Source organism: Chrysoperla carnea, chromosome 1, assembly GCF_905475395.1.
Source record: "Chrysoperla carnea chromosome 1, inChrCarn1.1, whole genome shotgun sequence".
Classification (NCBI taxonomy): Eukaryota; Metazoa; Arthropoda; class Insecta; order Neuroptera; family Chrysopidae; genus Chrysoperla; species Chrysoperla carnea.
In genome coordinates this window covers 129,444,790-129,457,966 of record NC_058337.1, presented here as the reverse complement: position 1 = coordinate 129,457,966, position 13,177 = coordinate 129,444,790, and the positions used below count along the sequence as shown (strand labels likewise).

The following is a 13,177-nucleotide window of genomic DNA, read 5'->3' as shown; positions in this document are numbered from 1 at the left end:
CGGGTCTCAAATAAAATTTGAAGTTTGACAAAAACAATGGAATTGAGGAATCTTAAAGAGAAAACAAAATCAAATCTTCCTTCGGTAGTAGTTAGTTCCCAGAGTCATAATTCAATTATTGTATCGAAAATCAGATTTAAATATCCTTCCAAGTCTGTTACGAGAATTCCGACTTTCCCATTCCGCGCATTTAATTTTCCAAAATTCAGAGAACTTGGTATACCGGAAGCAAGTTTTTTTGACTCAAAAACGTTTTCTCACAAAATTCTTTAGTCTTTAATTTGTCTTAGTTCTCGTTATGAAATATCTGTTTTGGTGCAGGAAATCAAATAAAACAGGTTTATTCTGGACCATTCTAGAGAAAATGGAATTTTAGATTCGTAAATATCGTTGGATCTTGCGGAAAATGTTAGATTTATTTCAATCAATTATTTTTTAACAATAAGAATTATACATTTATTTGAATCTCCGTTTTAAAATGGGAATTTATCACCGAAATTTGAAGAGAACGAACTTTTTGTTTACACTTAACCTTACAGGAGGTTCTACTTTACCGTCGTATTGTGTTATAACCAGGGTAACGGTCAGACAAAACGACCGCGCACGATGGAAACCGACATCGGCCGAAGCTCAACGGAGCGGGGTTCTGCATTACCTAGACACTAGTCAATTTTTTTTCCTTTAACCCTCTCTTATAGTTACAAGGCGACTTCTTGAAGTTATTACCCCCCCTAAGAAAATGTCGTAAAGACGCCACTGGTGTTGACTAGTGTAATTTGATTAAAAAAACAAAAATAATTATTTCAATTAGTCACTCATTCATGATTATTTGTAAAAGCTTGAGGTACTCCGAAACATTCTTCATAATTTGATTTGAGCAACTCCAGCTTCTGCAATATATATGAGTGACTCATGATTCATATATGACTATTAGAAATAACTATTTTCTACTTCTTAGTACTTACCCTAAAAGCTTTGGAAAATTGCGTTTGATCCTTGACCAAAATATATTTGTTAAAAGTTACTAGGTTATTTTTTTTACAGTTTATATATTTTGTGTTACTCAGGTGTTCTTAAGGTATGTGTTACGTTTTTTTTTCCTTTTTTATCGTTTGTTACAGAGTTTTGTGTCGTCTACGTATATATTTGTGTTACTGTTAAAAAACAACAAGCATTTTGTATTTTATTTATTATACTCGTTTTCTATATACGAGTTGTTGTTTTTTTTGTATGTTTTTTTTTTTTTTTAGAAAAATAACAAAAATAGAATTGTTATTTATTTTGAAATTTATATAATATAGAAGAAAAAAAAAGCGAAATGTTTGTGAAAGTTTTACTGTAATTGATATGGAACTTCACACGATATCTACGCTTTTAAACTGTTGTGTTCTTTCGTAAAAAGTTTCTGGAAATCCCTATTAAACGCGCCAATAGGATTCAAACACTGTCGAAAGAATCATCTCTTGAACTGTCTTGTTTTTACAAAGTTTAAGTTCATCTATCGACAATTTAAAATATCCGTTCGGTAGATAATTTTAAACTTTAAAACTCCCATTGGACCGTTTTTATGGAGGACATCAAATTTTTTGTGTGTAATTGAAAAACCCAAACCTCTTTTACCACTTCTTTACGATTTTTCTGTAAGATAAGGCTTGAAAAATAAATATAATAGGGCTATTTCAATTTTCCTTTAGCTTATAGCATATTGTCAATTGGATTACATTCCCGAGCACCTATTTTCCACATTTTCATGGGGGTATTCTGAGGTTAAAAAACGAATATATAAGTATTTCTTGTTATTTCGTATCAGAAAGGATTTTCCAAAATCCTAAACAAGACAATATAATTAAAATTGTCTATGTAAATATTTGTAAATGTGATAAGAATTATTATTTCATCAAAATATTTATATTTATAACGGATGGAGAAGTAAAGTGTGTGATTTTGAAAACGCTGTAGAACAAATACCAATCAATTTTAATAAATTATTTTTTATCATCTCAAAATGAATATAATCATTAAAGAAAATTATATAAATTTTCAAGGGAATTATTAATTTTAAATTCTTAACTTAAATTGTTATAACGTGACTGAGTTCAAAAAATAACTGCAGTGACATGACGTTCACTTAGGCGAACACATTCTTCGAGATGACATTTTTCAAAGTTATTCATCACAATCCGTTAGATTTGAATCACTTTTGTTCCATTCTCTCAGTGGTTCAATTTTTGGTGATCTATTATTCTTGTACAGTTGACTCCCGATACATATATTTTTTAGTAAAACTCATATGAAAAAATATTCCTAAACAAGTTTATAAAGATCCGACTAGGTTCTATCTTACGAAATAAACTTTCTCAAAATTTTATTTATTTATTTTTCTCAAATGATGTATTTTTTATTGATAAACAAATAATAATTTTAAAAAATTATTGATTTTTGCTTTATAGAATTTTCGAAATCGCACATTTCTCTGCATTACCAAGTTTTTATTTCCATTGGAATTAAAGTGATTGTCAAGTTTATGACTTTTGTTGTACAATTTAAGTACTAAGCAGCAGCAGATAAGAAACTATAAATAATTAGATTTTTCATTGCTTTTATCTTAAACTAAAAACTTTCGTGTGATACTATAACAATTGTTTATAAATAAATAAGTACTTTCATTATCTGATATCATTTTTCATAAAATATCAGAGTTGCTATAAATAATAGTTTTATTTATCTCAATCATTTTTATTCACATAATTTCTTTTTTATATTATAAACTCATAAAAATACTGTTTTGATAAATTTTTTTTTTAAATAATGTTACTTACAATAAATTTTTATGTGTCTCAAAAGTTTTAACGAAAAGGTCGTAAGAAAAAAAAAATATCAAAGCCAATATTTCTTATTTTTTTGCATTGGAATCAACGTGCATAGGAAGTTTTTTAAATTTTGGCCTCGATAAAACAACCCAAGCATAGTTCAAATATTAATCATAAACAACTTACCATAGACCCAATCATTAAGTAAATTATTTTGAATTAAAACTTACCTGAAAAAGAAAGAAAAAAATCAATATTAACAATTTTATGGATCTTGCAAATTTAAAGTAGAGTCAAACGAATTTCTCAAAACTTTTTGTTAGATATTTGTCATCGAACACGAATTTGTGCCTGTGTATCTGTATGTCTGTGTGTTTGCCTGTGGCAAAACAGGTCCTAAACAGATTAAGCGATTCTTTTTTGTTTTGTTTGATTGAGAGTGTTCTTAGCTGTGTTTTAAATTCGAGTCCACAGTTCCCTACCTGATAACCACTAGAAAGGACACTCTCCATTAAATTACCTTTCAAATAAAACAAAAATTAAAATCGGTTCATCCCAAGAGAAAATCAAAGAGTTTAAGTAGTAAAACAGATTTCTAAAAATTTAGGTTCAAAGATAAACTTAAAACAAAAAAATTTAAAGGAATTAAATATGGTGCCTTAAATTACAAAAAGATTGCTAATTTGTATTCCTAGCAAAATCAATATTTTTTAACAATTTAAAAAAAAAATTTTTTCAACAATTTTTTAGCAATTTTTAATAATAATAAGTCAAAAAAATGTTACTTAAATCTCTTGTGCTTAACAGTCTACACTTGTATTGCTGGGTTTTTTTTTTTAATTATCAGAAATTGATTACATTAGGGGTCATTTTGATTTTACTCTTTTAAATACATTGATTTATTTTACGTGTATACATTTTTATACCATGCATATATAAAATATACATAGTATATTAAGTTTAGTCCCAAGTTTGTAACGCTTAAAAATAATGATGCTAGGAAAAAAATTTTGTCATAGCTGTTCATAAAATCACCTAATTAGTCCATTTCCGGTTGTCTGTCCGTCTGTGGACACGATAACTCAAAAACGAAAAAATATATCGAACTGAAATTTTTACAGCGTACTCAGGACGTAAAAAGTAAGGTCAAGTTCGTAAATGAGCATCATAGGTCAATTGGGTCTTGGGTCCGTAGGACCCATCTTGTAAACCGTTAGAGATAGAACAAAAGTTTAAATATAAAAAATGTTCCTTATAAAAAAATAAAAAACTTTTGTTTGAAACATTTTTTTTTAAACATCACTGTTTACCCACGAGGGCGTTAATTAGGTGCAAATTTTATAGTATGTATTAATATAGGAATATCAGTTGTGTGTGTGTCTATTTAAAAGTGAATATCTTTTGTTATTTACGTGACGTCAAAAAAACAACACTGTCTATACAGTTTTGTATGTGTTATGTGATAAAGAAATCAACACTGACTATGCATGGTATTTCAACAATTAACTCAGCCAAGTGTTTCTTTTCACTTGTTATTTATAGCTGTTTTATGTTCAAAATTCCCAATTTCAATATTATTAACAACTGATTAGAGTAATGGTCATCATATTTCAGCGATTTTTTAACATCCTTATTATTTATCATCATTTTTTTTAATTTAATTATTCAGTTTTTATTTGACATCGATTTGACATGGTTAACAGAAAATTATCTTTATGGTGTGAAGTTTTATTATAGTGCAACTTTTTATGGAATATAAAGTGATTAAAAATAATCTTATAGGTAAAAAAGTTTTTACTATAATTTATATTTTAGGTACTAGCTTCCGGGTTCACCATCGCACGCTTTTTCGTCGCTTAAAATTCTTTAATATGTGCTTAGACGTAAAAAATCTTGATTAACTGGATTATTACCATTTTAAAATTATTTATATTATTATAGATTATCATTGACAAAAAATGGGCGCACACTGGAACAAAGGCAACTACATTAAAGAAATAATTATATCTGTGATAATCATAACAATTGTACCTCAATCAACTTACGGATTGATTTCACCTGAAACATACTTATCAAATATTTCTAGCAGTGAGGCAAAACACACCTTCAAAAATGACGTCTCACTAACTGATAATGAAATAAAAACAATTTTATATCAATTCAATAAAATTGATGATGATTTCAAAACAATACAGAGAATTTTTAGTTTACAATCCAAAGAGTCCAAAACACGCACAATAAGATCAATGCAAAATAGACTTAACTGTACAATTTCAAAGGATAAATTAACAAATTTAAAGAATGAAATAAAAAATATACTTTCACAATCAACAAGTGAAAGTAAATCAATTAAATGTACCCTGGATGAAACCGATTCGAATAATTGTAACGAACTGATAAAAGTAATTCAATGTGGAATTAAACATTTCAAGAACAGTTTAAATTTAAATAAAGGATCCATCAATGAAATTGTAATTTGGCAAAATATGTACAATGACTTACTTGATAAATTTGAGAAGAATAGTAATAATATAGAACAGGCTTTATCACAAGAACATAAAAAAGAATTGGATAAATTACGAAATGATTTACAAGATTTAGGTAAATTATTGAATACAGCCTTGGAAAGCTTACAAACTGCTCTTATCGAATTATGCGTCTCTAAAATTAAACTTGGGAACATTGAAGAGGCTGTTAAATATTCTAAAGATTTAAAATCAATTTCAATATCAAAAATAATCAATAAATCGTATAATGATGGCTATAAAGAATTGAAACATTTTCAAAAAATCATCCAATTTATCACACTTCAACCCAAAGAACAAAATTTGAATGGTTTAGAAACTTTGTATAACGAGATGAAATTGATAAATGATTTGTATTCGTTAAATGTTATTTTATTAGCTTCAGGTATTCAAAGGTCACCTGCAAAGAATGACTTAAAAAATTTAAATGTAAAAATTGAAAATTATTCAAATAAGATCAAAGACTTATGGACGAATATGATTTTGAATAATGGTGGGGATGAACAACTTAAGAATTTTGCGAAAAATTTTCCGAATCAGTTTCATGATCATTTGAATGATACTATGCAGAAGACTTTAAGAATCACAGATGCTATAACAGAGAAATTTGATAATATAATCAAATTTATAGAAGGTTTGACGGACCTAGAACAACAGTCTCTAGCATGTTTAGTGCTGTTTAAAGAAATGAATAGACAAAATATGCTTAAAACAAACAGCGAAGCCGGATTAATTTTTATCCCCAAAAAGTACACCAAGAGGCATATATCTCTTCTCGTATGGACGCGTGGCGTTCCAGGACAAATAGAAATTTGTCAAAGATGTCAATTATTAAGGGTCCATATATCATCATTGCGTTTTAATTTAGCATAGAAGCGTTTTATTTCAGCATATTTAGACATAGAAGCTCAAATGATTTTATGTTGTTTTCGACAAAAAAAAGGATTTATCGTTTTGAAGCGGCCGTCTATCTGTCTATCTACGTATAATGAAAATTTCATAAGCCATTTTATATTCAACTAGAAGTTACTCGCCCAATTCACTTGGAAATTTCAAATTTTGAAACAACGACTGCTTAAAGCCTTTACCTCCTTGCCCTCACTTGTTCCTCTTTTTGTTCACAATTTCTTTCTTTGAGTTTATTTATTATAATTATTGGCAATTTTTTAATACCTTGGGATATCTTACTGCAAATTTCATAGATATCTCTAATATGTTCGCTAATACTACATAACCTATTCCAAATAAATCTGGGGATCTAGGAAAAAGTAGACCGGAAAAATAGACCCATCCAAAATAGTCTGAACAAAATTCCTGTTATAGTGGATGAACCAATTTTGATTTGCTTGTTTGAAAGGTAATTTCATAGACTGTGTTATTGGCTATACGTTAAGATAATCTGTCCAGCCGTTGGAAGATGACCTCTTTTCTAGTTGTTATAGAATGCGAAACCCTAAACTCGAACATGAAACATAAAACACTCTCGATAAAATTAAATATCAAACAAAGCAAAAGCATACAAATCAAAACCTATTCACCAGTTTAGAAGCTACGATGCCCCAGTCAGACATACAGATACGCTTATATACAGATACGTTAAACGTGTAACACCCCTCTTTTTGGTCGGGAGTTAAAAATACTTTAGAACTAATAAAATAACGATAAATTAATTTGCATTACAAATAGATTTACATAGTCCCAAGGCTTGTTTATTCTATCAAATTATAGTTAAGTATAACAGATGCTATAGAAATTATTTTGTTAACAAGTAGTGGCCTAAAAGTTTTAAATCCATCATCTGCTTGATTAAATATTACAACATTTACCGCATACATACCAGTGTAAAACAATTTATTTTCTAAACAAAATAGTATTTAAGACGTGATCTTTGTGTTATAACAAAGTGTGAACAAAAGTTTAAATTCGAATGTTTAACAACAATTTTATTTGAAACTAATCATAATTTAATGTCTTGATCCGAAAACCCGACATACTGACCCGAAAATTTACTTTGTTGTTTCATTTTCAATAATTTGTGCGAGTGTAGTTCCAGCGAGCAAGGTCGTTATTGAGAGAGCTGTCCTTTCAATTTTTGGGTCTGAAATTTTCTAATAGTGCTAGCTTAAAAATTTTCTTAACGTAATGATAGTAGTTCTTTCGAAACTATCGACTTTTATCGCAAAGTTTAGTCTGTAGTTCGACATTTGAAATTTTCTATAGAAATACCACTTTGTTGAATGTTATATCCATGTCGACAACCTGATTAGTCGATTATCCTCTTATTAGAACACAGAAGAAATCAGATAATTACCAATTTTAAGATGACGTAAAAAATTAAAAAATTAACGAAAATATTTTCTTGTTGCAAATAAACACGAAAACGTACTATATTATTTTCAGACAACTCCTGGAAAAGAAAGTGGCTGTTTAAGTAAAGCTGTGGCTGTAAAAGAGGTTATAATTAACGAAATAATAAAATAAAACCGTTTCACCTATACGATTAATACAATAACACTCGAATTTAATGCTAATAATAATAAATTTGGAAGTTCTCGGGTAATATTATTATGTACAAATTGGTAATTATTTACCGTAAATAGAAGTTAGAGCAGAATTACTTTTCATTATCGTGGTTCTTATAACAAGTAAATATTTCTTCAGTCTCTGAAGAAAACCTTCTCAACAGGTTTCATTGTCTCTTTTCTAGTTGTTTCGGGTACGAAACTGTAAACTCGCGCTTGAAAGAGAGCTACAAACATTCACTACCAAATTATTAAAAAAAAAAAAATCGGTTCATCCGTTTAGTGGCCACGATGTCACAGGCAGACAAACTGAATCACAGTCACGTTACAATTTAAAAAATAAAAGATTATTTGCCTTTTAATTTCAGAAAATTTTTTTACAGTGAAGAGTATGTTATATTTAATTAAAAATTAATGATTTGAAATAGTTCAGAAACCAAAAAAAAACTTCTACCTTTTTATCTAGATTCTAACAGTCGTATCCGCTTCAAATTTGTTTGAAACTAATAATTTCTAATATCTATAGATATGTAAAGGAAATATTTTCCCAATCAATAAAATAACTATAAAAGTTTAAATACTAGAATTCCTTGAAAAAAGTATAACTTTTGATCTTCTTTTTTTATTCTGTATAAAACGATCGACTAAACTTTACTTTTTCAATTGACTACGTTATATTTTTTCCTTTTTTTTTTCGTAATATTTTGTCGTTTACTGAGAAACCCCGAATAATAAAAGGAAGAATATTGTCATCGTTTGATATAATATTGTATTCATTGTGTAGTTACTGATTATACTTTAACATCAATAAATATTTTTATATTCTGTTTGAAGATTCGTTAATAAAATATATTTGGTCAAGTGTAAAGGGAAGAGTCTTTGAAGAGGCAGTATTTTTTATCAAACTAACTATAAACCCTAGTCTAAACAACCTGGCGAGGCACAATAAAGTCAATATTACCTGGATCCCCGGACACTCTGGTTGGAAGGGTAATGAGAGAGTAGACAAGCTGACCAAACTGGGAACCACCATGGCTCCCACTCATAAAAGCTTGCGAGGATGCCATACCAAGAAGATCTTAACAGATTAGGAGATAATCTGAAAAAGCAACAATTAAAGGCATGGACCAGCTACGAGGGAGGGCGAATCGTCAAAAGCCTGTTGGGTGAAGGAAACTCGCTCGGTAACAGAGCCGAGGAGATCTTGAAACTAAACAGAGCTGATATTAGAGTCGTCGTAGAGTTACTCACAGGGCATGATAACCTGAACAAGTTCCAACATCAGATTGGAAAAAGTCAATCTCCCGCGTGTGACAGATGCGGAGAAAATTCAGAAGAAACATCGATCCACTTTCTCTGTTACTGCCCGGCGCTCATACAGGAGCGGAGGAAATGGTTTGTTCCGGCCATAGTCGAACCAGAAGAAATTAGGAAACTCAGCGCTAGGCAGATCCTGGGTTTCAGTACATCAGTTGGTTATAATAGCCACTGAAAAGCGTAGCGGGGATAGAGTACAAGGGTCTATTTGACTAGGTGCTCTGAACCATTGTTTCGAGGCCCAATGCTCGAGCATGGCCCGCTAGCCTGCATACCCATACCCATACCCAACTAAAAACCCTCAACAAATGCGATTTTTTTTTGTTAACCGATTTTTGGAAACTTAGCTATAAAATGTTCTCAATCAAGTCGGTTCGACCGTTCAGGGCTGCGATGTCACTGAGAAACACACGGACGCACAGATAAATTAAACACTTTAAACTTATAACACTCCTTCTTTATTCAATATTAAAGTGATGGACAAGGACATCAGATGAGATGAAAAGAATGCTTGGAGAGCTATCATTTTTTTGGGACAAATTTTTGTTAAAATTTAATACTTGGCGTAATTTGTGGGTGACCCGTAACGGTAAAGGACTCAAAGCTGTATGGAATTTTTTCAACTAATAATGATGGCATCTTTATATCAACATTATCAATCTTTTTTTTTTTTTTTGGATGTATGATTAAGAATAAAATTATTGACTTTATTCTCGGAGTACCAATAGAAATTGGTTTGTAATTCAAACTTATCAATAAACCAAACTTCGTTTTCTAATGTTAATTTAAGAAATTTTCTTGATTTGTTGATAAAAAGTTTATAATTTATTCAAAATAAATAGAAATAAAAAAATACGAAAAAGAAAAATAATATCCAAAATTTACGTCAATAGACAAAATATTATTTATAAAAATTTGCAAAATTTATATTTAATATATTCAGAAAATTTTTTATTTTCGAAAACTTTTTATCTTACTTTAACAAAGAAAGGAAGAAGAGTATATACACCTATGTCTACACAAACCTTGAATAATTCTAGTATGTCGTACCAAAATTTAAGCACTTTAACGACTCGACTCTTAGGTAGATAATACTGAGATATATATCTTTTCAGACAGTTAACTTTTATTTTTTAGGAATCATTTGATGGTTTATTTTCAAATTTGTAAAACGAGTTAAAAATTCAGCTTACCGTAAAATAACTTTTGCATTGCTTAAAAGTTTCGCAGATCGTAAAACGCATTTGCCTCTCTTAATTTCTCTGTTAATATTGTAACGTTCTACCTCCTTGAAGATTCGATACATTAAAGATTTCGCTAGGTAAATTTCTTGAAAACTTTGATATACTTTAATGATTATTACAAAGGTACATTTACAATCTTGATTTGCAACTTATATATTTAAAGAAAAAATAACTTTCACAGATAAATTTTCTTTTGATAAATTATCGCCAACTTTATTCTCTACAACTTGACTTATTATAAAAATTAATGTTCTTCTAACATTTGTCGAGAAGTTCTTAAAATGAAAAACTCGATAATTTACAAAATTTTAATCGTTGAGCGTTAACGATACATCTAGTCTATTATAATATTTTCGTTTTTGAATTTCGTAAATCTTTCACAGTTCTATTTGGTCTGGTAATTTTGGCATACCCTGTATTATCTTCCTGAACTTACTGGAAGAATTGATCCTGGTGTTTATTCTTTCACCGAATCCATACATAGTACAAATATTACGACAGTTGTAGACAAAATTATAGTTGTACGTAGAGCTAAAAAAAATATCTTTCCCCCAAGGTGAATTTTCTTTCATGTTTATGCCGTTTATCCATGCATACAGTATACACCATGTTGGGTATTAAGTTTTTCTTTTTTTTCATACTTCATCGGTTTTTTTGTTTGGATTTACATTTTATTGAACGCTTGAAGAAGACACTGCGTGTTTATGAGCATAACGGATGTCCCGTTACTTGATTCGTAAACTTTATGAGCACATTCAAAACTTGATATGGCAACTTTATGTGAACTTAAAAACCTATTTGTCCAAAACTCGCCATTTCATAATAAATACTTCTAGTAGGCCATGATGAACCCGGAGATTCTTTGAAAAGTGTTTTTAAACTAGAATCCTCCATAAGGAGAAACTTGTAGAAAGCCGACCATCCGACAATTTTGAAAAGAATCCGAATTAAAACGTACTGAAAATAATCTCAACACCCAAATTTGACTTCCTTCCACTGATCAATATATATTTTTTTTATGAATTGAAGCGGCAACTGCACTGAATCAAGAAATATTATCCTCAAGATTATGCATTCCGAGCAAATTCTATTGTATAAAAATGTATTTCTTTTTTAAAACTGAATCCTGGAGCTGTGTTCCTTATCGCACGTTATGATTTGTTTGCTGGTTGGAAGGTATAGAACCAAAAACAGTGCAACAATATAAACGACCCTAAAATCCGACACATAAGTTACCTAGGAAACTAAAACTTTTTTTATCGATTCAACTTGCCATGAATTTTGAGAATATGAAAAAATATTTTACAATCTGTCAATTTGTATTTTTTGTCCAAAATTTATGTTTTTTTTATTTAAAAAAATTAGTTGTGAGTTATCATAAGCTAAACATAATAGAGATTATTTAAAGTAAGTACAAAGAAATTTTATGCTATCTCATATTAAATATCCTGATCAAACAAATATTGGATAATGCACGCACATATTGGGATAATAAAACAAGTATTTAACTTCTTAAATTAATACATTTAATTTCCAACATAACCATTGCAACGATATGCAAAACAGTATCGTGTAAGAAAAAAAAAAGAAACAAAGTAAACCCAAAATTACCAACGCACAGAAATACAAAAAGTATCGAGAGAGAAAAAGTGCAAAACGGCAAACTAAAAGATATATTTGACTGATATCTTAAATTTTTCCGTTGTCTCACGGACGGAAAACAGTTTATCTAATAGACGGAAACCAATTTTCTATTCTACAAAAATTTTAACAGTTTGCCAGAAAATTTATCTCCATCAGGATCAAGTGAGATTGTTTCTCGCCGATAACTTTCCAATGCCGATCTTTGCATATCAATTCACCGGACATCCTGTGTGTATTTGCGTGTGTGCTCAAAGCTTTGAAGATTTTTTGAAACATTTTTTTTTCTTAAATAACCAATAAATAATATGTAGTGCGCTTGTGTATTTTACAATATCAAAAAGATCAGTGAATATGTTTTTCTTGTGGTTTTACTTGAATAATACATGAATTTTTTTCCGAAGATATTTTTATATTGAATTTTCAAAAAGATATGTATTTTTATGTTGTTGAAATTTTTTATTTTAGGCATGTCTATGGTTGCTAGTTTGTTTGATAATACTTCTTTCTTTAAAAATTTTGTTATAATATGGTTTTCTATATCTTCTTGTAAATATTATATTATTTGATGCTGAGAGAGACTATAAGGGCATTATTGCTAAGAGATAATTTTAGTTATGTTTAACCCTCGACTGAAAGGAGGAATTATATATATATTTTTTTATTTATGTCCTATGATCCCGAGGGGGACGTAGGGCCTCAAAAAATGCTCGCCAACGAACTCGATTCTGTGCCATGGACTTGACTTCTACCCAGGATTTGCCTTCTTCAGTAATTTCTTGCTCCAGGGTTCTTCGCCAGGTATGACGAGGTCGGCCCACCCTTCTTTTTCCTTGGGGGTTCCACTCAAGTGCTTCTTTGGCAATGCTGTTGTTTCGCCTGAGTGTGTGACCAATCCAACCATATTTGCGTTGCTTGATGGTGTGTGCTACTGGAGTTTGGTGACAGGGATGGTGTGACAAGAGCGGACTGGATTTACTGGATTGCCCTTTCGAATAAAACACCGGACTAGACTTGGATTATGGAACGTCAGAACAATGAGTGAAACTGGAACACTGAGAGTCATTGAGAACGAGATGAAGAAAGGAGGAATGCCATACCTTAAAAAAATCGGTTCA

General features: G+C 30.0%; 2 protein-coding genes across 3 annotated transcripts in view; one reads left to right on the top strand and one right to left on the bottom strand.

The window, feature by feature from the left end:
* Window positions 1-13,177, bottom strand: part of LOC123290964 (putative uncharacterized protein DDB_G0286901) — a 444,132-nt gene that overhangs the window by 279,073 nt on the left and 151,882 nt on the right. The gene's annotated exons all lie outside the window — the stretch shown is intronic.
* LOC123290982 lies at window positions 4,491-6,841 on the top strand. The gene is made up of 2 exons (XM_044871394.1): window positions 4,491-4,592; window positions 4,752-6,841. The coding sequence occupies exon 2, from the start codon at window positions 4,769-4,771 to the stop codon at window positions 6,206-6,208; it is 1,440 nt and encodes a 479-aa protein (XP_044727329.1). The 5' UTR covers window positions 4,491-4,592; window positions 4,752-4,768; the 3' UTR covers window positions 6,209-6,841.

Coding starts and splice junctions, on each gene's coding strand:
- LOC123290982 (XM_044871394.1), top strand. CDS start 4,769: ATGGGCGCACACTGGAACAAAGGCAACTACATTAAAGAAATAATTATA.